The 27049-nt window shown below is 38.0% G+C and overlaps 1 protein-coding gene across 3 annotated transcripts in view; it reads right to left on the bottom strand.

Moving 5' to 3' along the window:
• Nucleotides 1–27049, bottom strand: part of LOC149797314 (cryptochrome-1-like) — an 82382-nt gene that overhangs the window by 32223 nt on the left and 23110 nt on the right. For all 3 annotated transcript variants that reach the window (XM_089962036.1, XM_089962035.1, XM_089962034.1), the window contains exons 5-9: nucleotides 23472–23647; nucleotides 22868–22974; nucleotides 11169–11309; nucleotides 5614–5784; nucleotides 4084–4224 (exon numbers count right to left, since the gene is read on the bottom strand). In XM_089962036.1, the coding sequence (XP_089818162.1) occupies nucleotides 4084–4224; nucleotides 5614–5784; nucleotides 11169–11309; nucleotides 22868–22974; nucleotides 23472–23647 (736 nt within the window). The remainder of the gene's footprint in view (nucleotides 1–4083; nucleotides 4225–5613; nucleotides 5785–11168; nucleotides 11310–22867; nucleotides 22975–23471; nucleotides 23648–27049) is intronic.

Consider the following 27049-nt stretch of genomic DNA (forward strand, 5'->3'; position numbering starts at 1 on the left):
CAAAACTGCTGCTGTTGTTAGCACCACCAGAACAATTATGAAAGGTTAGGAACTATTTCCTTTATATCAGGCTAAAATTGCCTCTACTTGACTATGTGGTTTCCTTTTGTTAAGTTAGCTGGAACAGTTTAGACAACCTTTTAAGTTTTGTCACAGACAGTATCTGACCACTCTGGTGGCCTAGTGGTTAGAGCATCCATCTTGCATGCAGGATGTCATGGGTTCGATCCATGGCCGAGTCAAACCAAAGACTTACAAAAATGGTACTAACAGCTGCCTCGCTTGGCGCTCAGCATTAGGACTGGTCGGTCTGGTGTCAGGATAATGTGACTGGGTGGGACATCATGGTTCATGTCTGCGGCAGCATGATGCCCCAGTGCTAGACGTTACTATAAACTGCCACACTGTGGACATGGTAGTGATATGACTGAAAAATTGTTAGAGCTATGTTAAAATCCAAATCACACACACATACACACAGAGTAACAAACGTGGTATTTTTGTCATTCACTCCTGACTACAGCCACAACTAGTCACTTTTCTAAAAGAATAATAACATTATTACAAATTTCCTTTATACCACTTTAATAGATAATGTCTAAATATGTGATGTGTACACAACTTTTGGCATTTACTATTTTGAGTCAAATACTTAAGGTCACAGGGGATAGTTTTGTACCTTGGTCCCTGGTACGTTTCTTAACTTAAGGCTTTGGAGTGACTTTTTCACCTATTATTGTTTAATAATTATAGATATGGATATATTTGTGATTAGGCATTTCAGGCTTGTGTTGTTCTTGAAATTGATGTGAGGCATGTACAAGTACAACCCTCCCCCATAGAAACATCACAGTATGTAGACAATGAAATACAATAATCAGCTAGGAAGAAGAGCTAGCCACCCATAGCAGTAGACATGAGGGTTCAGGGCAAGTAGAATACCTCAAAAATGACATGGATGGCAACTATTTTGAATTGCATCAAGCAGTTTAGTACACAATGTTTTGCAGAATTATCATCTAGGAAAAGAGCTTGTGTTTGTACTGTAAGAAATGACTTTCAGACGTGAAATATGCAGGGGTTGAGGTGCATAAACTTTCGCTATGAACTGCTGCCATTGACTTCTCAGGTCAAGTGAATAATCTTATGCTTTGTTTTAATATTGCTATCCAAAAATATGGACCTTTATGACCTTCCTTATTTTAAGATATTTTTTATACCAGGCAGGGATTAAATCTGTGCTTAACAACTTTCCTTGCAACCTAAGGTAGCAGGGTCTAGTTTTGTAAATTGGCCCCTGGCAAATTTTTTAATTTAAGGCTATGGTGTGACTTTTTCAGCTATTATTGTTTACTATTTGAAGATATGGATATATTTGTGAACTGGGTGTTGTGGGCTTGTGTTGTTCTTGAAATTGATGTCAGGCATGTACACATTCCATAGTTATTCTGCAGTATGTTGATAGTTAAATACCAATAGTCGGCTAGGAAGAAGAGATAGCCCTCCATAGCATTAAACACATGAGTCTGGGGCAAGAAGAATAACTCAAAAACATCTTGGATGACAACTATTTTCAATTGCATCAGCCTGTTTTGCAGAACTGTCGTCTAGGAAAAGGGCTTGTGTGTGCACTGTGAGCATCACATAGTGTCAAAAATTACCTTCGGATATGAAAATTGAAGGTAGAAATTTGGGGTTGGAGTGCATAAACTTCTTCTGCTAAAAACTGCCATTGACTTCTCTGGTCAAGTGGATAATATTCTTATGCTTTGTTTTAATACAGGTATCCAAAAATATGGACCTTTTTGACCCCGCTTGTGTATTTTATTTTTTATGATAATTTATACTAGTTTGCTGATTGCGGCTTTAAAACTGTACATAAAAACTGGCCACTGTCCCCTAAATAAAAGCTTAAAATTGGCACCTCTTTGCAATGGTCACATGGAGCTAATGTGAAAAAGTTTCTTCCCTTTGCATATATGATACACAGGCAGGAAAGCGCTTGATTTAGGCTGTAGAAAGCAAGGGTACAGTTATGGATTCCATTGACCCAGATTAATTTGTATGGTCACATATAATGTACCCCACATAAAGTAACCTCACCTATCATAGTACACTCTTATGGCTGCCCTGAACAACAGTATAGTGCAGGACTGCTGGACAATGTACCCTGGTATAAGCTGAGCTCACATGTATCATGATACAATTTTATGACTGTCCTGAACAGCTTTATGATAAAATTGTATGACTGTCCTGTACAGCTTTATAATAAGGGACCCATGTATGTTATGTTTGCTAAAATTAAAAAATGGTCACATTCTAGAAAAGAAAATAACTGTTTTTGTAATAAAAAAATGTCATTAGCTGAGTTAAGGAAATAAAGTTGCATTAAGTGTGACAAAGAATTTATCTAATTTTAAACGCCTTAGGGAAAGTTTTTGTTCTTAGAACGGGGTTTTGGCTTCTGGGCATAATATCCCTAGTAAATAGAATTAAGACTGAAGTGAATTAAAATGCTTTAGGAAATTCCAGAGATCTCATAAGGTACTTGGTGACCTGGAATGAATTTTCATGGTCACATAGTGACATTCTGTGCCAAAAGGCAGACATGTGAACACGATATCTTAGAAACCCTTAATTAGGACAAATAACATCCTGTCAAACTAATAACTGAGTAAAAATAATGTAATAAAATATTCTTAGAAGCTGGTTTTAGTCCTTGCGATGCTATAAACACTATATTATTAAACCCAAACATGTACAGACAGGGCAATAAGCAATGCACATTAAAAACTATTCAATATGCAAACATAGATAGTGTCCCCAATTTCCAATATAACTGGGTATAAATATGCAAACATAGATGACTGAAGACACAGTATAGTGTCCCCAATTTCCAATATAACTGGGTATAAATATGCAAACATAGATGACTGAAGACAGTGTAGTGTCCCCAATTTCCAATGTAACTGGGTATAAATATGCAAACATAGATGACTGAAGACAGTGTAGTGTCCCCAATTTCCAATGTAACTGGGTATAAATATGCAAACATAGATGACTGAAGAAAGTGTAGTGTCCCCAATTTCCAATGTAACTGGGTATAAATATGCAAACATAGATGACTGAAGACAGTGTAGTGTCCCCAATTTCCAATGTAACTGGGTATAAATATGCAAACATAGATGACTGAAGACAGTGTAGTGTCCCCAATTTCCAATGTAACTGGGTATAAATATGCAAACATAGATGACTGAAGAAAGTGTAGTGTCCCCAATTTCCAATGTAACTGGGTATAAATATGCAAACATAGATGACTGAAGACAGTGTAGTGTCCCCAATTTCCAATGTAACTGGGTATAAATATGCAAACATAGATGACTGAAGACAGTGTAGTGTCCCCAATTTCCAATGTAACTGGGTATAAATATGCAAACATAGATGACTGAAGAAAGTGTAGTGTCCCCAATTTCCAATGTAACTGGGTATAAATATGCAAACATAGATGACTGAAGACAGTGTAGTGTCCCCAATTTCCAATGTAACTGGGTATAAATATGCAAACATAGATGACTGAAGACAGTGTAGTGTCCCCAATTTCCAATGTAACTGGGTATAAATATGCAAACATAGATGACTGAAGAAAGTGTAGTGTCCCCAATTTCCAATGTAACTGGGTATAAATATGCAAACATAGATGACTGAAGACAGTGTAGTGTCCCCAATTTCCAATGTAACTGGGTATAAATATGCAAACATAGATGACTGAAGACAGTGTAGTGTCCCCAATTTCCAATGTAACTGGGTATAAATATGCAAACATAGATGACTGAAGACAGTGTAGTGTCCCCAATTTCCAATATAACTGGATATAAATATGCAAAGATGCATAACCATAAAGGCTTGGCTTGATGACTGAGTCATGGTCACCAAAACCAGATTGACAGAAAAAAGTCACCAGGTCTCCAAAATCTTAGGTTCAGAAAAGGTAATGAAAATCAAGCTTGAAATACACTGAGGAAAAAAAAAAAAAAAAAAAAAATATATATATATATACCACTTCTTTGCCTCAGCAGCACAAACCTTTAATCCTTCCTCCCAGTTAATCCAGAGATCTCCACGTGTAAGGAAACAGGAAACTGCATGGCGACAGACATGATGAATCCAGCCCTCAAACAACAACTGTTTCATAATTGCATCAATCCATGGATACCCTGTCTCACCCTACATAATGTACAAAATGAATCAATACATAGATATCCTGTTACTCCCTATATACTGCAAGAAATGAATCAATCCATGGATACCCTATCTCTCCCTGTATAATGTAAGAAATGAGTCAATCCATGGATACCTTGTCTCTCCCTGCATAATGTAAGAAATGAATCAATACATGGATTCCCTGACTCTCCCTGCATAATGTAAGAAATGAATTAATCCATGGATACCCTGTCTCTCCCTGCACAATGTAAGAAATGAATCAATCCATGGATACCCTGTCACTCCCTGCATAATGTAAGAAATGAATCAATCCATGGATACCCTGTCTCTCCCTGTATAATGTAAGAAATGAGTCAATCCATGGATACCTTATCTCTCCCTGCATAATGTAAGAAATAAATGAGTTTGTGGAAAAATCAGATTTTATGGCTTTACAAAAGTTTCTAAGGTATCACCTAAACTTTTACTACTCTCGATTTATTCTCAAAAGCAATCATTTTCTGATCTTGCACAAAATGTCAATTTCATCATGAACTAAAATCTGCCAAGTTTAATGTAAACTAACTTAGTCATTTTCATCAGCAATCTGTGAACTGATAAATAAAGGATCCTTATTCGATGGATCTGTACAAACCACAACAAATCCCAAACTGGTACTCCATGAAAAATAGTGAATTCGCAGTACAGATTTGCAAAAAGGATTCCATACAACCACTGTATTTATCAATCCTAATATTATTTAGAGACAGATTAAGCATAAATTATGGCAGGCTAGAATGATGCTGATAATTATTACATAAAGTGAACAAAGGTGGTTAATACAGAAAATGCCTGGGACATAATTATACAAGATGCAGAATAAAAACACCAAGACTGACAGTATTTCCAAAATATTCAAATTTGTTAATTGATCATTCACAAAAAAAGTTTCATTTCGTTTAAATCTGGAAAAATAACTGTGCACACTTTCCAGTTCAATAACCGGTGTAAATCCTGTGTTTCAATTACATATCTTCCACTATCATCACATGCCTTGAGCATGCATCATTGAGAGAATTAACACCATTATCTAAGCTCAACATTTCATTTAGATTCTGATATGCAGTGGACATCTATATCTTCTCAACTGCTTTAATTATGTTAAAAATACCACAATAAATTTACATGAAATTTCCAGATTATACCATTGTTTTTTCTTCACTATTATCCAAGCATATATAACACTAACACACCTATCCACTTCCAGAGAAACTGCATAACAAAATAAACCATAAGATATTACAATGTCACAGAGACATCACCATCTTTTTAAGACTTGAAAAGGTAGGGGAAGAGGAATTAACATAAAAGCGATTCAGTTTGTAAAATGAACATAAATAGTATTTGGATTACTTTGGTCCATTGCTCCAGGTACTTAGGATTGACACTCCAGGGAATGTTGAGGCAGATAGGATTGCCCTCCATTCTGTCGTACTTCTCATTACCAACTGACATGGTGTAGAAATAATCTCGCCATAAAAGCTGCCCATAGATGGAATGGGGAGGTGTCGTACCAGGATAGACCTAGACAAAAAGAGCACTTCATTTTTGCCTCATTTACACAGATCATTTTCACTGTGTTGAAAACTTACCGTTCTAAATCATTAAAGTTTTTTTCAAATATGGACATTCTAACATTTTTCTTTTTACATCAGATTTGCATTACATGATTAAAAGTAGTTAAACTCACACAAAAAGAATAAAAAATATCAAGTGTAAAGAAGAAATAATAATTTAATTACTCAAAACAGAAGTATTGTTACTTTACCTCAGCTACAATTTCCCACCTATAGAGGATGCCAACTGGAAATGTGCATTTATCCCCACAAGATGAAGTACATGCTTCTTGTTGTCAAAACATAAAACACTATGAACTATGAATAGGGAACATTTAGATGAAACTATTCAAAACTAATTTACTGTTCAGCCTTATATCGACGTGCGTGCATGATACACTAGATTGTGTTGCTTACAAAACTGTTCCAATGTTTCAATTTATTTTCAAAATTCCCGTTAATACAGGTAAAAAGGAATCAACACTGGCTTCCCCATGTCAGTCATCTTTGTATAAAAATAAAAAAAAACGGCACACTTAAAGTAATACAAAGGAACCAAAGTTGGAAACAAGCAATAAATGATAACAATGCAAAGTTAGTTTCTTTCATTTTATTTTCAAATAAGTGTTTTATTTATCTGTTTTACTGTAATGTGCAGTTAGATGTGGGGGCCACAAATTCAACACAAAATTATTTTGTTTCTTAAGTCTTAGAACATATACCTTAATACCTTAATACTTTTATTGCGTCACAATATATAGGTGTTTTTGTTCTAGGGTTTAACGCCATTTTTCAGCACAAGATAGGCTATACATGGCGTCCATTATAACTGGTGGAGGAAGAACCCTGGAAAACTCAGGGAAGAACCACCGACCCATGAGAAGCTACTGGCTGGCTTTCCCACATACCCATGCTAGCTGAGCCTTGGACTCGAACCCATGCAGACAGAGGTGAGATAGCAGTGACCCAGAACGGTGAGCGCTTTAGACCACTCGGGGCCCCCTGTTCAAGGGTTTAACACCTTTTTTCAGCATGAAAGAGGCTATATATGGCGGCCTGTATGAATGGTGGAAAACCCCAGAAAGAACCACTGACCCGTGAGAAGCTACTGGCAAGCTTTCTCACATACCCATTGACCAAACCTGAGACTCAAACCCATGGAGACGGAGTTGAGATGGCAAAGGTCCATAATGGTAAGTGCTTTAGACCACTTGGGGCCCAAAAATAATGTGTGTGTGTGTGTGTGTGTGTCTCTCTCTCTCTATATATATATATATAGAGAGAGAGAGAGAGAGAGAGAGTGTGTGTGTATATGTGTGTGTGTGATTTGGATTTTTAACATAGTTTTTAAAAAATTTCAGTCATATTGCTACGATGTCTGCTGTGTTGTAGTTTATAGTGGTGTCTAGCACTGGGGCATTATGCCGCAGACATGTAGCATGATGTCCCACCCACTCACATTATCATGACACCAGGCCAACCAGTCCTAACATTAATTTCTGAATGCTGAGCACCAAGCAAGGCAGCTGTTAGTACCATTTTTGTAAGTCTTTACTGAATACACCAATCATTGCTCATCTCTGACAGTTATATGGCAAAGCTTTTTCAATATTGGTAGCAAGAAGTATTCGTTTTGAAATCCTAACTTTACATCATTGTTGAATTCTGATATTTATCTTGTAAAATTATATCAACATCGATACTAGAACAATCCTCATTTTTTTAATATACTTTTATTTCCAGCTTTGAAAAGTGAGAAATTATCAAACAAATGAAATAACATTAAAGACATGTTTATGTTGTTGTTGTTGTTGATGTAGGGTTTAACGCCATTTTTCAGCACAAGATAGGCTATACATGGCAGCCAGTATAACTAGTGGAGGAAGAAACCTGGAAAACCCAGGGAAGAACCACCGACCCACGACAAGCTACTGGCAGGCTTTCCCACGTACCCATGCTAGCAGAGCCTTGGACTCGAACCCATGCAGACAGAGGTGAGATGGCAGTGATCCGGAACGGTGAGCTCTTTAGACCACTTGGCCACTCGGGGCCCCTGACATGTTTATGCTTTGTCATTCAATGTTTCCAACATCAATTTATTATGCAACTTTGATTTTGTATGTAACTGCATTGGATGAAAATGCATTTTTTTCAACACTTACGTTCAAGACTGTCTTCCACTAGTTGTATAATAAACCCTTTCTTCCCAGTCTGCATTCGCCTTGTTTGTGTAATGCCGATAATGACAAAAATATATCACATTTAACTGAAAGTCTGTGTGGTCATATAAACTCATTAGATTTCTTATAACAAAACATACCGGAACACCAAGAGAAAGATTTTTAAACAAATGTTACTGTTAACATTCTTGATTGATTAATCTATTATACTAAACATTATTCACTAACGTGGTATTTACTCTCAAACTTGGACTGGGCTGATCTGGTACAAATTTCATGCTGATTCAGTCCAGATTTCTGGCTGATTTGGCTCAACTTACAAGCTCATTTGGACCATGCAAAATATTCAGTTTAATCCAAGATTTAAATGTGACATTTAAATTTGTTTTTAAAGATGATTTTTTTAGTTATGTCCCAAGTACATGAAGACATTCAAATATGCATTGAAGACAAAAAAATCCCATTAGTATGTGCGATAATGGGATTGTTGTATATAATGAAATAACGTAAGACTGTTTATTTTGCATCAGCAATTTTGTAGCAAACACTTGATTGGCTAGGGTTGAATTGAAGGGATAAATGTATGTCATTTCCGTTTTTGGCATGCAGAAACTACTGATTGTTTAAAGAGATTGCCGAATAATTTTTTTCATTTTAAAAAGAGGATTTTTAAGTCTAATTAAACATTTTTTTGGTGTGCATACAAAACAAATGCATTTGATATCACTATAATAATATGTTTGTACAATATATGTGGCCAGTGACCTTTAAAGTACATCCAACAGGAAAAAGTAACCCATATCTACCATCAGACAACATTCTATCATGTCTATTCCACTGGGAACTGTCTCCAACTCCCAAAATGACAATACTGTGAGATAACTGTTTTCCTACATTCCACCAATCAATACCAAGAGGACACCTACATTTCTCCAACAACAAACTATAACACTGTAGAAAAACACCCCACCACACAACAATGTACAAGAACAGTTCTGAAGCGCAAGGGAAATTTTCTCTCAAACCCACCAGACAACTCTGTAGAAGTATAGTTAGTTCCTAAGGGCAAGAGAACTGTTCTCTCACACCCTACCAGAGAACAATGTAGAAGAATAGTTAGTTAGTAATAGTCTGATGTAGTGTTGACCCGAGATCAAAAAAGTGCCAATGCTGATAAATGGAAGAATGTTATCCAAGGTGATAAGTGTTGGGTAGTTATTTTGGGAGATCAGTGTATTTATATCTGAAAAAGGGATAGAAAAGAATGTGGCCCCCCCCCCATGTGTGAATCCACCACCTATGCCAAAATTAGCCTTGATGGTCTAGTGATGTGTAACACAATGTTATTGGGACAATATCAGTCATACATGAAAATATAAATGCACAGAAATATATTCAAACACCAACAATCTATAACCTTTTATTGTGTTACGAGTCTAGGCTCTTACAAAACGTAACAGGAAAAGAGTGAAGACAACAAGCTTTGTAAAATTTAACAAATAATTTATTTCCTTAGAATATCAAGTGAAAAATGGAGAAAAAAAAAGAACTGATGCTTTTACGAATCAAATCCAAAAATAATCCAAGAATTAAAAAATAGAAGTCATAGTAATAAAAAGTCCTGAACGAAACTGAGTTCGAATCCTGATGAAATTCAAAATGGAAGATGATAACGTCTGTTGTAACCTGCAAAGTCCTGTTATGTCAATAGTTTCTTGTTGAATCACAGAAAATATTATTCCAGTTTGAATTCAGTATAAATTTTAATAAATATTTTTATCCAAGAATTTTGTAGGAGCACTCATGTATTTCCAGGGAACAGAATAGCTTGAAATTAAATAAAATAAAATTTCAACTCAAACTGGTCACAACATATGTTTGAAGCCAACTGACAATCCTTTATCTTGAGTTATAAGAATAACTACAAATCAAAATAGATTCCCAGATGGGCATCAAGAGTTCATCTTTCCTGAAGGAATGGAAGTTTGTTACATGATAATCATCACGTCATAAAGGTATGGCCTTGACTTGACTTAATAATTCTTACGCTGAGAAAGAAATCAATATTTTTTTAAAGTTGTTTACCAAAACTATCACTGGTTCTGAATCAAGGTCTGAAACTAGATACAGTGTTTCTATTATTAGGTTCATTAAAAAAAATTCAGGTCAAACAGAACTGAACTCAATTTCTAGACAATGTCAAATTCAGTAAAAAAGTTACATTACAATAAAAGAAAATTTAAAACAAACAAACAAATAATTAATTTAAATATACATAAAAATTGCTATATATTTTTAATATTGAAAATAATAATATAATTATATGGAATTGACAGCACAGTGACTGGATCATTATTAAACTTCAACAAAATCTACAAGATGATTTTCAAGAAGAGCACTATTCTACCTGAGGCCACTGTTACAGGAGGGGCCCTGAGTGGCCGAGTGGTCTAAAGCGCTGTCTGTTACGGATCACTGCCATCTCACTCTATCTGCGTGGTTTCGAGTCTCAGATTCAGCCAATGTGGGTATGTGAGAAAGCTTGCCAGTAGCATCTCATGAGTTGGTGGTTCTTTCCGGGGTTTTCCCGGGTTCTTCCTCCACCATTAATACTGGCCGCCATGTATAGCCTATCCTGTGCTGAAAAATGGCGTAAAACCCTACAACAACAACAACAACTGTTACAGGAGTGTGGAAAACATCAGCAGAATTCATTCAAAAATATGTGCTTATAAATCCCAAGATGATTATCAAGAGTTATTTAAGCAAAGGGATTCATTGCAGAATATTAAGGCCAGTCCCTAACTTTTTACTGAAAGAATGAGGAACTAAAGATACAAGGTGCTTTCTTTATGTGGCATCCATTGTGTTTTTGCAAAAACTTTTCACCTAGTCTACATAAAAATTTTAATATGTCTATCAAATTTAATTTTTGTAATATTTCTAAAATGGCAAAATGTTGTAGTGGCCTAAAAATCTAACCGGATCATCTACCTATCAATACAAATAACCTAGTAAATGTCATAGCGTTAAGTGGGTTTTGTGCAATCTCGCTAGCAAGCTTATTGGGATAGATAGACAGATGAACTGACATCCAGGATCCAATCAAGATGCCCCTACTGAAAGCAGTAGGACAAAAAATTTAAACAAGAGAATAAGCAAAGACTCTTACTTCACTGTACTGATGGTGTAGGCCCCAATAAAAGTTTCGTACAGAGACACAACCAAAGCGAAGATGTGGACTCAGGGTTCTTGGGGTTCCAAGAAGATCAGGGTAGACCTGATTTGGCAAAGCTATACCTTCCTCAAAAGCCTGCAATAAGAATCATAATTTTTAATCATTACTTTTTATATTATAATAAGTTTATAAACACAAGTCTAACTGACATGCTACTGAGGTAAAAGAATTTCCAGGAATTCAAGATAAGACTATTTCTTCCTTTTAACTGTTGAGTGTTGAAACCAGATTTTCAAATTAGCATCTTCAGTACAAATTGGATGTCAGCTTGTCAGTCTTTCAGGGAAAACCCAGGTCATACGTGGACAAGATTTTTAAGACAGTCAACACAGCAACCATATTGGATCAATGACTGACAGCATTGAGGATGAATACTGGGTGAATACTGACAACAAGATTTTTAAGAAAGTAACCATGGCAGCCATATTGTATCTATGACAGCAATGAGAAATGAAAATAAGACTACTGGTAAAAACCACATGTTGATATAGACAAACATTTGGACGAGAAGCATTATTTTTTTCTTCAACATATTACTTTCCATTCATCAGGAGTAGCAATAACAAAATTTTCAAGATGCAGGTTAGTTCAGCACCATTTTCAATTCAGACCAATTGGACATGACATGAAGTCTTCTGGGTGAAAAACACATTTCAATATTATTTTCTGCTCACCATTATGTACTTTTGAGAGAGTGACGTATGTAAGGTGAAGTTGTTTGCATTTAAAACATGCACAATGGAGAGAATGTTGGCATACCTCTATGCTCCATTAATGTAATGTGGATGATATTTCTTTGGATATTGTACTTTTGGAAACTGTACATGATCTCAGCACACTGCTAACTAGAATAACTGCTCCCTTGTGCTAAAAAATCAGCCTGAATTAGTCTAAAGTACACTTTCCATAGCAGCTATTAAAATAGGGAAAATGAATTTTGCCAGACTAGACAATACCACTTCTGAAAGGGCAATGAATAAATTACCAAACATACAAAATGTAAAGAAAGTTATTGGCACTTTTTTATACAATTTATCTCTGAATTTCAGGAAGTGAAAATGACCAAGTGGAGCTAGCACTTTTTTGAAAGGTGCACATCTGGAGTAAGGCCAAGCTGTATATTCTATAACCCATATTACACCCATTAATCATACACCAAAATAAAGGGAATTAAACTTTATTTGAATTATACCTAAGATATTCAAGGTCTTTTTTTAAATAGCCAGTATAACCAGTGAGGAAAGCCAGGGAAATTCTTTTTCTTTAAAATTCTAACCCTATGCAAAATATGAAACTGCAGAGTGCCACCTAAAGCAGAACTGTAATAAAAGTTTCAAGATGGCTGCCATGGAGGTCATATTGGTTGTCAGATTGGGCCAATTTTTATTAAGTCATGCAGCATAAGAAGCCTTTTAGTAAAAACATTATGATGATATGACCATGAATTCAGTAGTGATACCAAGATTTAATGATTGTTCAGTCATATCACTACAATGTCTGCAGTGTGACAGTTTATAGTGACACCTAGCACTGGGGCATCATGTTGCAGACATGTAACATGATGTTCCACCCAGTCATTATCCAGACACCAGGCTGACCAATCCTAACACTAACCTCTTTATGCTGAGTGCCAAGCGAGGCAGCATTTAGTACCATTTTTTAAGTCTTTGGTATGACTCTGCTGGGGATCGAACCCACAACCTCCCACATTCGTGACAGACACTCTAATCATTAGGCCACCGGAGTGGACATTATGATGGGGATTGGGGGTGAGGGAGGTAAACATGGTGGTAAACTAATCCACTGCTAGAATTTATTTAACAACAAAATCACCCACTGATAGAATTTATTTGTGGTATATATATATATATATATATATATATATATATATATATATATATATATATATATATATATATATATATATTACAGGGGTCAGTAAGTGTAAACATACATCTACTGGCCAGTGAATCATAAAAACCACTTTTGTGCTGAGATGTCTCTGTTCAATATCTAACCACTAATTTAGTCATTTGCTTAATTTATTTGGAGGGATCAAATTTATTAATAGTCATGTTTTTTTTGTTATTAATCTGAAGAAGAAAAAAAAATCACATATTTTTGACAAATATTTATAAAGAAAATCATGTCTGTCAGCATGAACTGTACTAAATTATTCAACATACAGGTAAATTTATAAATTATTGGATCTAAAGTACAAAAAAAAAAACATTTCTATTTATGCTTTAATTGTACTGAATCAGCAATATGCAATTCTAAATTAATGCCATGAATAAGATGTTATTATTTGGCCATTGTTATTTATTTTGCACTCATTTACCTTGCTTCAGCATGTCAGGTGATAAAAATAGTAAAATTGAGCTAATTTCCTCTGATGGACCACACAAATCAGTCATAACCAATTAAACCATATCACCTCTGACTATTTAACTATGTATTCAATCATTTTCCTTATTTCTATTTATAGTAACTGTACATGATGTGTTTTGAAGAAAACAGACAGGTTTCTTTAATTTGAAACCTTATCTCACAGATTAATTACAGTCTGATACAAACTTATGTAGCAGACCATTCTATAGTGAAAAAACATGGTGCCAAATATTATAAAGTGAAACAGGGTTTATTGATTCATGAATGATTCTGACTGAAAATGTTAGAGAAAGTGATTTTGTTAAGTTGAAAACATGCTGCATCAGGAAATGGACAAATCAACAGCGCTTTACCAATTTTGAAAGAGGAATTCTACAGTAATATAATACAGCATTTAGAATTTGTGGACTTGAGTTTACAGCCTCTGAGTGAAAGTTAAACATGTGATGTCAATTAATTAAAGTGAATGGTGTGTATCAATAAAATTTTTTTGTGTTTTATATGAAATATTTATATGAAGTTATGCATGGCTCTGAATGCCTTATTTCTTATAGCTGGGAACGGGTCTACATAATACTTCAAAACAGCATTCAATTTAACATCTTTATTTCAAAATATATTATCAAAATGATTTCTTACATCACTGTTAAAATGTTGTGTCCCAATCTTTAACAGGATAAAAACAATAAATTGTCCAAACTTCACTTAAGAAAGCAAATTTTTAGTAAATTATGTTTCTCCGAGAATACTTACCTGATCACATTAATGTTGGGATATAAGCCTGCTACCTCTCGAATCCAGCCCTACTAAAAGACGAAAATTCGTCTTTTCTGTCTATCTCATATAGACCAAAGGGCAATAACTCTTGCCCCTTACCTCCCCTTGCCACCGCCAGGTGTCACTAGTTTTTTAAGCTGAGCGATATATATTATACGAGGATGCTCGCATAGCGGGGTGGTTGGGAGGGTTTTTAAGTAATGTGATCAGGTAAGTATTCTCGGAGAAACATAATTTACTAAAAATCTGCTTTCTCCTTCAAATACGTTCCCCGATCACATTAACGTTAGGAGAATAGGTAATAGGAGGAGGGAATGCTGAGCATCCCACCTCCACCCTGGGTACCTTCTAGGGAATGATGGCTGGATTCCCCATTTGAAAGATAACCATTTCTACTAATTTCATCAGCAACACAGCCTAGGGTCCCGTGATATGTGACCCCTATATACGGTTAAGAAGATAGTTATTGAAATCTTCTTATCTACGAAATTTCACTGGCGAATCCAGCGAAGCTGATAGGCTGTGCTGATTGTTTTAAATGGGTCTGGTGGTCATCTGGGCTGCCGGCACCAGACCTACCGGATTCAAGGTTTGCCTCTGCGAAGCCAAATCTCTGAGATAAAAACTGGAGAAGGTTGACTCGGCTTGCCAGCCAACAACTTCTATTATATCTCGGATCGAAACATTGCGTTCGAATGCAAGGCTCGCCGAGATTGTTCTAATCTCATGAGCTGTAATCTTCATGAGGCGACTCTGATCTTGTGAGACCTCAGAGCATGCTGAGCGTATAACCCACTTCAGCCATGAAGCAAGGGCTTGAGGGGTGATATAACGTTTACCAGCTTTGACCGGAAGAAAGAGGCGCTTACGTGTGTCCCGACACGCCTCTGTGCATTTTAAATAGTGCTTGATTGCACGAACAGGATCTTGCATGGCTGTTGCTCTTGACTTATCTATGGAAGAGAGCGAGCGAATGACGATTCTTTGATTGCCAATGGATGGTAACCTATTTTTGGCTACAATGCCTGGTTGCGTCAGGAGGACCACCGAACCATCTGATCTGAACTGGAGAAAGTTTGGGTCACTGGAAAGGGCATGTAACTCACTCACCCTGCATGCTGAAGCTAAGGCTATCAAGAAACATGTTTTGTATGATAGCAGCTTTAATGAAGTGTGGACTAAAGGTTCAAATTTGTCCGAATTGAGCCATGTTAAAACCCAGGACGGATTCCATTTCAGAAACAGGGTGCGGGATTTTGGTCGATTGAAATCAAAATTGGCTAAAAGATCTGATAGATCTTTGTTATGCCCAATATCACATCTACCATGATGGTGGAATGTGTCTGATATCATGGAGCAGTAGCCTTTGATAGTAATTGGGGCCAACTGTTTCTCCTCGAAAAGCCAGAGAAAAAAGTCGGCCAGTTGAGGGATTGAGACACTCAAAGGGACGATGTTATCGATATGGCACCAGTCCCTGAAAACACGCCACTTTCCCTCGTAAGCCTTCAGAGTGGAGGGCCTTCTTGCTCTTGAGATTCTCTCCACAATCGAAGGTTTAAATTGTTTGTCTCGCAAGGCTGTCTGGACAAGAGCCAAGCGTGAAGAAGAAGACGGTCCAGGCGGGGTGGAATACCCGTGACCACGGTTGTTTGAGAAGATTTGGGCTGGTTGGAATCTTCCTGGGTAGATCTATCTCTAGATTGAGTAGATCGGTGACCCAGGACTTGTTCCATCTGAGAGGGGCAATCAGAATCATCCGACAGTTCTGACCTCTTAACCTCTGGATTATTTTTGGTACCAAAACCATGAAGATGGGCAACTTGCGATTCCACCTTGTCGCAAAAAGATCGATCATCGGACACCCTCAAAGTGTGAAAATCCGAAGAAAGACTGATTGATGGAGTGACCATTCCATGTGAATGACTTGACCTTTCCTGGATAGAGTGTCGGCCAAGACATTGAGTCTGCCGGGAATGTGTCTGATTTGTACGTTGATGTGGAGGTTGTCGCACCAATGTAGAAACTGCCAGATCAGAATGCACAGGTCTGGTGATTTGGTGCTCCCTTGTTTGAGGAGGTAAGTCACCACCACAGAGTTGTCTGACATAATGAGGACAGTTTTTCCTGAGAGTTGATCCTTCCAGAAATGAAAGGCATTGATGACAGCCCTCATTTCTAGAAGGTTGATGTGGAGAGGCCTCTCCCCTGGCTCCCAGGTGCCGCTGACTGTAGCAAAGTCTGGCAACAGGTGGGCACCCCCAACTGTAGGTACTGGCATCAGTACATACCGTTATCTCTGCTTAGGGCATCTCCAGAGGAATCCCCTTGGACAGCCAACCGGGGTTGTGCCACTGACGCAGGAATGATCGTATCTCGGGCATGATCATTATTGTTTGATTGAGGGGACTTGAAAAAAGGGGCGCCATTGTGCCAGTAATGTCATTTGTAAGGGACACATAAAAAGACAGCCAAGCAGGATTAAGTCCGCCGCTGCATTGAATAATCCAAGGAGTTGCAAGAATTCTCTCGTTGAAATCCACGTCCTGTTGGAAACGGACTTGACAAGTTCGACGATCCGGATTACGCGAGCGCGAGGAAGCCGTACCAGATTCAGATCGGTGAGAAACTCCATACCTAGATGGACAAAACACTGGGATGGACGGAGATCGGACTTTTTCCAGTTCACGAGAAAGCCTAGATGATGTAAAAGTGCTAAAAGATTGTTTCTGCCTTTTGAGCAGAATAGAACTTACCATATGTTTCTGGAGGATGTCGTCCAAGTACACTGCCATCCCTGTAGATGAAGTCGAGTGGAACAGGGTGACAATGCAATCCATAACCTTGGTAAAAGCCCAAGGGCTGATGTTGAGGCCAAAGGGTAGGACCTGGAACTGATAAACTGCATCGCGGTAAGTGAATCGGAGAAATTTCCGTGATGCGGGGTGGATAGGGACATGAAAATATGCATCAGTCATATCTAGACTGATGGCATACTTGTCCTGCCGGATGGAAAGACGGATTGATCTCGCCATTTCCATCTTGAATTTCGGTGGTAAAATGTATTGGTTGAGGCGACACAGGTCGATGATTGGCCTCAACTTGCCGTTTGCCTTCTGGATAAGAAACAGCCTGGAATAAAACCCCGGCGATTGCTGTTTTTTCACAATCTCCACCGCCCGTTTTTCTATGAGCAACCTCCTCCTGTTATAGAAAGGTATCCTTCTCCCGATCAGATGGCACGTCCGTGAAGAGGGGAGAGGAGGACAGGGGAGGGGGTTGGATAAATGAAATCTGAAGCCCCTCCGAAATGACCTGGATCACCCAATCGTTCTGAGGAAAAAAGGTGGTCCAGTGGTCCTGAAATTGCAGGAGGCAGCCGCCCACAGGTAGGCTGTCCGCGGGTGGTGGGGAGGGTATGTCAACTTTTAGAGTTAGGAGGCTTGAAGACAAAGAAACCTTGTTTCTTACCACCTCTGTATGGTTGCCTCCTAGCTTGATTAGACTGTTGTCTCCTGGCATTGGGTTGGGATCTATACTGTACATTTGATTGTAAGGATCCCTTGTCCCTGGTCCGCCAATCATCCCTCCGCTGTGGCAGGGGATTTTTTCTAAACGCCTGCAAGGGTTGGGCGGCGAGTTGGAGGGGCAGTTCCTGAGCTGCCTGCTTCTGAACTTCTTCAATTTTTCCTCCAAAGAGTAAAGGCGACCCAAACGGAGTCATCCATAAAGCAAGAGTATGATGGGGCCTGAGCGACGTGGACCACAGACATGCATCATGTCGTTATCAGGTCTAAGTTGGCAGAAGCAGTCAATGCATTAGCCATGGAATGGTGAGCTGCCCTGTTAATAACTCTAGCAATCCGGGCCCTCGCTTCCCAAGCGTGGTTATTGATTTTTCTGCGAGTCGGAAAATGGCTAATGAAGCCAAGTCTAACATTGAAGACGTAGTGGCTACGTTCCGGACTAGCTTTGACGTGGCATGGAACACATTTTTGTTGACTTTGTAAAACAGTGGAGCGAACATGTGAACTGTTGCCATATTTTTGTCCAGGGCTGGAAGATCCATACTGAAGGCATCTGAATGAGTTTTGTACCAGTGACACGAGAACGTCGCTGGTACTTGGCTTTCTGAAAAGAACGCCTTAGCATTCCCCAGATCACCTATTCGTCCTGATAGACGATCATTGATCTCCTTAATTTTTGCCAAATGGGGAATGAGCCGGAAGGACGGCATCTCTTCCTCCCTGTCAAGATCTACAGATGCCTTAACTTTGTAGTCTTGAGTGGCGGTAGGAGGTGGAGGACATTCTGAAGTTGCCAACACCCTATAAATTTCTTCCACTGCCACCTTGAAGCCAAACTCAGTCCGTTCCATGGTTGGATCTGTGTACGGCTGATTTGCAGGAGTTTCGTCACCCTCACTGTGTGCTGAGTCGTGTTCTGGAATAGCTTGCATTTCTGGATAGAACATACCAGGTGGCATAGATGACGCGATTCCGTCATCCTTGACACTGTCACTAACTCTCCCTTGTGGATAAGCTGTGAACATATGGACGGCTGGCCCTGCCAGCTGGTTTGTCTGGCTTGTGGTCGGCCTGAATGTTGGCAACGGTCCTGTTATCACCAGTACTGGCTGCTCCAATGGCCTGGCTGGATGGACAGATTTCTCACTAAAATCTCCGCCACAGTATTGGTATGTTGCTGGCGGTACAGCTTGACGGACAGATTTATCACTAAGATCCCTGTAAATCATATTTAGTCAGACCGTTTTAGCAATAGGGTCCCCATGCTGGGACAGCTTGATGGCCGGTGACATAGAGGTTGTATAATAAAATGGATCCAATGGATCCGGTAAAAACCCCATGCGTCCTGACTTACAGGCCCAAAGGCCATGCTCGGACATGCGGGGGGACTTACACCCACTGGGCAGCCTAAAATTGGGGGAACATTCCCCCAAATAGTCAGAAAAAACTGTGGAAGTGAGCGAGGGAAATAAGGGTAATATCTGGCTTGATGTCAATAGCTGTGTCATCGTTTCCTGGACCAAATGGCGCATCTGTTCAAAGGTGGACTGTTGTACTCTGTCAACATTATTTTCCTCCATTGCTGCTGATGTTACTGTAGCTGACGGTTGCAAACGATGAACTTTAGGTGGAGGGGGGACCCCAACATCCCCCACAAGACTCGCAATGGAGGCTGTCTTCGGATGTATACTGAGGACATCAATGCTATCTTTCTTCGACTTATTCCGTTTATCCCTCCCTTTTGCTGCCTTCTGGACTACATCAGCCCACATTTGCTCTGTCCAAGTATTACACACGCTGCATGGTATAGATGATGTACACTTGGTACATACAATACAAGAGTCATGGTTGTCTTCTTTTGCTTTTAACTTTTTGCATTTCATGCATCTGGTTGACATTTCTACTGAAACAACACAAGAAAACAAAACAAAGCACAAATTAGCAATTCAGCATGTTATTAATTCGCTAATAACCACAACCGTTACTAACTGAGTAAGCGAAATTAGTCAGTGTCGCATTAACTCTTAATTGACAACACGAGTTCAGCGATAGCGTGTGTAACATGGTCTTCAGTAGACGAAATCCATAAGGGTGACAAAGTCACTCAATTTTGAAAAAATCGTTAAAATAATGTATACAACCTGTAGAAGAATGATTGTCCAACACAATAAATCCAAATTTAACTTTGGATGGTCCAATTTAACGCTAAGATGGCTTGGATTGTTTGGAGGTATAGAGTATGTGTTATCAGTACAAGCGAAGCTCAAAAACTAGTGACACCTCGCGGTGGCAAGGGGAGGTAAGGGGCAAGAGTTATTGCCCTTTGGTCTATATGCGATAGACAGAAAAGATGAATTTTCGTCTTTTAGTAGGGCTGGATTCGAGAGGTAGCAGGCTTATATCCCAACGTTAATGTGATCGGGGAACGTATTTGAAGGAGAAATTCAAGTTTGTCAAGAATGTGCATGACCACATGTAATTTGAGACCCAGTCAAGTTAACCAACAAACTTAGAACTCAATATATTGTTCGTGACAACTCCATTTGAAATGAAGCTAACAACAAGCAATGGTGACCCTAACCCTTGTATCTACATCCACATTTGTCATCTTACATTTCACAAATACATGGACATATACCTAGATCGCAGCAACATGATCAAGGCAGCAAATGTGATTTTAAAAACTTAATGCTCACTGACCATTTTCATTTCGGACTAACCAGGCAACAAAAGAGCCGAAGTATTTTAGTGAAAACTCATGTAGATATGACTGTCCATTCAGGGAGAGTAGTGAAAACAAAATTTTCAAAATGGCTGCTGTGTTGACCATCAGATAAGTATTCTTTTCAGTTGCGACTAACTAGATGTTAGTCTTCTGGTGAATGCCCATATCAATATGACTATGGGACTAACTAGATGTTATAAGAAGTCTTCTGGTGAATGCCCATATCAATATGACTATCTGACTAACTAGATGTTATAAGAAGTCCTCTGGTGAAAGCCCATATCAATATGGCTATCGGACTAACTAGATGTTATAAGAAGTCTTCTGGTGAAAGCCCATATCAATATGGTTATCTGTTCAGAAGTGTTGCGATAACAAGGTTTCCAGGATGGCCACTATGGTGGACATAAACAACAGATTGGCATAATTTTCATTTAGGACAAACTAGACACAATAAGGAGTCTTTTAGTGACAGCAGTGTGCTAATGTGACTATCCATTCTGGTGGAGTCACAAAAACAAGATTTTCAAGATGGTCACCGTGGCAGCTATACTGGAACATCAAATCAACTCCATTTTTAAACAGGTCCAACTAGACATTATAAAAAGTCTTTCAGAGAAAACCCATTGTTCAAACTGTTTTTGAATGAAGGTGATACTTCCAAGGCCTTGAGCACTGCCTTCATTTCCAAAAGGGTGAAATGAAGGGTTCTCCCTTTTTGTGTCCAATTGCCAATGACATCTCAAAATATGGTAGCAAGTGAGCCACACAAATCTGATAAGCTTGTATCTGAGCAGATTATAGCCTGTACTTGTGTGGCTTCCACCAGAATTTCAAATGTTAGCTATTCTTTGCTCTACCATTGAGTTAGGAAGTGTCTGATTTGAGATCTTTATCTACTGATCTAACTGACAAGATATTGGTCATCACTAAGAGAGGTGAGCCATCTGCAAAGAGTGCATGTAGAGGTGACCCAGATTCATGAGATCCATGCAAAGAGTGCATGTAGAGGTGACCCAGATTCATGAGATCCATGCAGAGAGTGCATGTAGAGGTGGCCCAGATTCATGAGATCCATGCAAAAAGTGCATGTAGAGGTGGCCCAGATTCATGAGATCCATGCAGAGAGTGCATATAGAGGTGGCCCAGATTCATGAGATCCATGCAGAGAGTGCATGTAGGTGGCCCAGATTCATGAGATCCATGCAGAGAGTGCATGTAGAGGTGGCCCAGATTCATGAGATCAATGCAAAGAATGCATGTAGAGGTGGCCCAGATTCACGAGATCCATGCAAAAAGTGCATGTAGAGGTGGCCCAGATTCATGAGATCCATGCAAAGAGTGCATGTAGAGGTGGCCCAGATTCACGAGATCCATGCAAAGAGTGCATGTAGAGGTGGCCCAGATTCACAAGATCCATGCAAAGAGTGCATGTAGAGGTGGCCCAGATTCATGAGTTCCATGGCCATATGGGAGAAGATGAGGAGTTGAAGGAACTCCTTGTCATGATAAATATTTTGAAAGGAGCTGTCTCCAAAATATTTTTGGGCTACACTCTCCCAAGTTATCATAATTACTCGTAGAGATTTAAAATTGCATCATCATCACCCTTCCTTTGCTTTGGTCAGTTGTTTAAATGTAACGCTAGAAATCGTCACCATCCATTTATTATCTGCTGCTTTTGTCTCATGAATAACTGTTCAAATGATGAGATGTAGGCTGAGTAGTTACATAAATAAAAGTGATTATGACAAATGAAAAGCTGATATGTACACTATGCAACTATTATTTGATTTTAATATCCTAACATTTACTGATCCAGATTAGAGATCTTTTCGAAGCACTTCTAAGTCTCTCTAAAACACATACACACACAATACTATGTATCTACGCCTGCTTTAGTCATAATTTTCATTTTGTAGCATTAAAATACATGTTGTAAAGCACAGTGAATCTCTCATAATCTACATTGTTTCTGCATAACAAAACCACATGGAGTTTGCAAGAAAAAGAATCTTCCTTGTGTGTGTGTGTATATATATATATATATATATATATATATATATATCTGTGTGTGTGTGTGTGTGTGAGTAGTACCAAAAAAATCTCACAAAGCCCTGTCCACTATACAAATAATACACTTCAAATAAAATCCTTTGGTTTTGCATCACTGAATGCATTACATATGATTAAATACAGTATCAAAGGCTGACCTTTCTCTCCACCTTAATTCGTAATCCAAGAAGTTCTTGTCCCTTTGTCTCCCCACCAACCCAATCATGGACTCTCTGCAGCTGCTCCTGGCAGTCAGGCTTGATGCCTAAATTATCAGTTAATAAAACCATACATATAGAAATTGTGCAGCTAATACATAAAGTGCGATTTCTGATCCTACATTTTCATATCTGTATATTTTCTACATTTAACTGCATATACTTTCAAAATTACAAAAACTTCCTTGCCTGGCAACCTGAGGCAAATTAGATATTTTCATGGCCAAGTAAAATGTATGCTAACTGCAAAGAACTGAAAACATGGTGTTAAAAGTTTGATTCAGGAGAAATTTTGTATACAAATTTCTGATTTATAAAGTTTTGTCTAAGATCCTTTTCAAAAATAATTCAAAAATTCAAACAAATACCCCAAAAGCACAATTGTGTATAGAATGATCTATACATTTGAAAATTATTTAATCTCAGGTCACAATCATCCACAAGACAAAGAAACTGTATCACTATTCAAAAGGTTTCAGCAATGATCAAGTGCATGGTTTTGTCATGGAATTGTTTATAAACAATACAGCTTATGTCAGCTTACCAAGGTCTTGTGGAGAAGGAATGCCATACAGATCAGCATGATTGTGCTGAATTGGAATTTTGATTTTACTGAAATCAGGGACAACAAGCGGCTTTTCTGGTGGTCCAAGAACTGAAGTCACTTGTTTAAATATTTCATATGTCAAAGGGGGGCATCCTCTATTTTCTTCTATAATTCTGCAAAAAAAAACAAGCAGTTATAAATACATTTTAAATCAATTATTCATGGCTGCTATTGCAACTACAACTGTGACATCTTACTTCCATCATAGTTTTGTGTAGTGGCCAAATTTTAAAGAGCATCTCAAACATCTAGCAGCCCATATTGACTGCTGCATGGATTAAAGTCTAACTGCTCGAGTCAGACTGTACTTACTCTGACACCTTTTCCTCCTGTTAACAAGTTCTGACACAAGCATATAACTATGTTTTCAAGACCTGTAAAATGTGACGGTAACTATGCAATACCAATGTTGGTTAAGTAGGGCTAAGAAGAAATGCACAGTAATGTTCATGAAAGTGGTAATTTTCATTTCATTGAAAAACCTACCCCTGCTTTATGGGGGCCCTGAATGGCCTATAGCACTCACTGTTACGGATCACTGCCATCTCAGTGCTGTCTGCGTGCATTCAAGTCTCGGGCTTGGCCAATGTGGGTATGTGAGAAAGCTTGCCAGTAGTGTTTCATTGGTCAGTGGTTCTTTCCAGGGTTTTATTTGTTTCATTTAAGAAACCTACCCCTACTTTAAGTCACTTTAGCATTCCTCAGCCACCATCACATTTCAATCAACTCAGGAAGTATGGATTTAATCTGTGCAACAGTGTCAATCAATATGAAGTGCTAGTGTACGAGATATTCTTGAAAATATGCCTCATTTACAACTAACAAGACATCACATGAAGTATTCTGGTAGAAACTCCATGCTGACATAACTTCCTATTGTGGATGATGAACTATAACAAGACTTTCATGATGGACACCATGGGGGCCATATTGGATAACAGACCAGCAACATTTCCATTTATGACCAACAAGACATCATAAGAAGTCTTTTGGTGAAAGCATGATAATGATATGGCCAGCCATCCTGGAGAAGTAGTGATAAGAATTTGGTGATGGCCCATGTCAAAGGCATATTAAAAGTCAGATCATCACCATTTTCATTTCAGACCAACTAGACATCATAAGAAGTCTTTTGGTGAAAGCATGATGCTGATATTGCCAGCCAACTTGGAGAAGTAGTGATAAGAATTTGGTGATGGCCCATGTCAAAGACATATTAGAAGTCAGATCATCACCATTTTCATTTCAGACCAACTAGACATCATAAGAAGTCTTTTAGTGAAAACCCCAGGATTTTAAGACCATTCACTCAGAGGTAGTGATAAAATGATTTTCAAGATGGCCACATATAAGATATCATATCAGGACCATTTAGGAACAAACATACATCATTTCATTCAAGTGATTCTTCTCTAGAAATACAAAGTGCTAAAATATAACATATTTGGAAATAGATACTTGGATCTATAGTGAAATTTCAAAAAAGGATATATTCTTGAATTATATTATTATGATTTAACAAAAAGACTTGGCATACCATCATGATACAGGCCACTACAGGCACATCAAAACTTTCAGCATTGGATTATTTGTTTTGGAATATCACCCAAGTTTATTAAAAATTTTAAATATTAGATTTGTGTTAGAAATTCTAGGATTATTTGGGATTTAATTTGCAATACTGTAACTTCTCTTCATATTTTTCACTTTCTATTCTAAGGAAATAAATTATTTATTGAATATTACAAGACGCGTTCATTCTCACCCTTTTCTATTACTTATTTTCAGCCCATAGAGTCATAATATGGTGATTTGGCCATGTTCATATGACCATCAATTCAGAAGAATTAGCAATAAGATTTTCAAGATGGCCACTGTGGTGACCATATAGGCTGACAAAATGGCACCATTTCAATTTAGGACGATCCTAATATTATACGAAGTCTTCTGTTGAAAACCCCATGGCAATATTACTTTTGTTCAGGTGGAATAGCTAGAAAAAAAATTAAAGATGGCCACAGTTGGGGGCCATATTGGATATAATTTTCATTCAGAACCAACTAGATACCAAAATAGGTCTTTTAGTAAAAACCCCATTCTGATATGACCATACAACCATCATAGACATTAGATTGGCACCAGTTTCATTTAACTTATGAAGGCTTCTGGCAAAACCTCATTTCAATACAACTTTCCATTCAAAATGAGTGGCAAAGTAGCAATGACTTTTCAAGATAACTGCTGTTGTGGCCATACTGAACGTAAGATCTGCACTAATTTCATTCAAGACCAACTAGACATCATCAGAAGTCTTTCAATGAAAACCCAATTTGTTATGACAACCCATTCTGGAAAATCTGCTTCACGATGACCATTGTGGTTGCCATTATGGATGTCAGATTAACACCATTTTTACTTGGGATCAACTAGACAGCATATGTGGCCTTTTACTGAAAACACCCATGTTGGTATGGTCACCCATTTGGGAGGAGCAGAAATACCAAGATTGCCAAGATAGCAGCTGTTGTGCCATATTTTCATTTGGGACTAGCTATACAACGGGATGAGTATGTGCCAAGTTTCATGACAATATTCCAAGCACTATAGGAGGAAAAGCAATAATAAAATTGTGCTAGTACAATGATTTGTCTGATGGTGACCAGCAATCCACTGAAAACTGCAAAAGTCGTTGCATTCACAAAATTCTGTCACACAATGCAACCAAAGATTTGTTAATGTGTACATCTTTAGAAGATGATCAAAACATGCACTTAGTTTCACAGAAATCCATAAACAAAACTGCTGTTTTTGTTGTGGGTTTAATGCCATTTTCAGCAGATGATAGGCTATACAAAGGGTTAGAAGTGAAATTAAATTAAAACATTTGAGGTTTATTTGGGTTTTTTTCTCAAGGTTTTAACATTTTTGAGGTTAAGGGCTGTTCCAGTAAAAAAATATACCTCCCGGGGTGAAGGCACTTTCAAATTCAACCAACCCACAACAGAAGCAATTTTAAAAAAAATTATGATCCAACATCAGATCTGTTTTAATCAAAAAACACTGCCCCCTACAGAAGCATATTTTTTAAACATAATTTCTGGCTATGGGTTAGTGGGCAGTAGAAGCCATTTTAATATTGGGTTGGGGACAGAAGTGATTTAAATGACAGCTGGCTGGCAGTAATCTACTGAATTCTTATAGATCATATAATCTACTGCATATTTGTATTTGTATTCATTCATTATAATCAATCTTTTGTCCTTTTGTTTCTTTGTCTGTCAGCATAGTATGTCTCTGATACTGTGAAATCACCAATTTTCATGGTGGCTTATTATTTGTAATGTCATTGATCAGTCACTTAATACCTACTAATTTAACATCCATGAATACAGATTTTATAATAGATATTTCTATTCTAATACTGAAATTATGAATTTGTATCCTTCATAAACTGTACGTTTACTAAAGTGATCACTATGTCTTGCTATTTTTCTTTGTTCTCAGACACACTGCTT

The sequence above is a fragment of the Sinohyriopsis cumingii genome, chromosome 6 (genome assembly GCF_028554795.1).
Source record: "Sinohyriopsis cumingii isolate HCF-2022 chromosome 6, ASM2855479v2, whole genome shotgun sequence".
NCBI classification, from domain to species: domain Eukaryota; kingdom Metazoa; phylum Mollusca; class Bivalvia; order Unionida; family Unionidae; genus Sinohyriopsis; species Sinohyriopsis cumingii.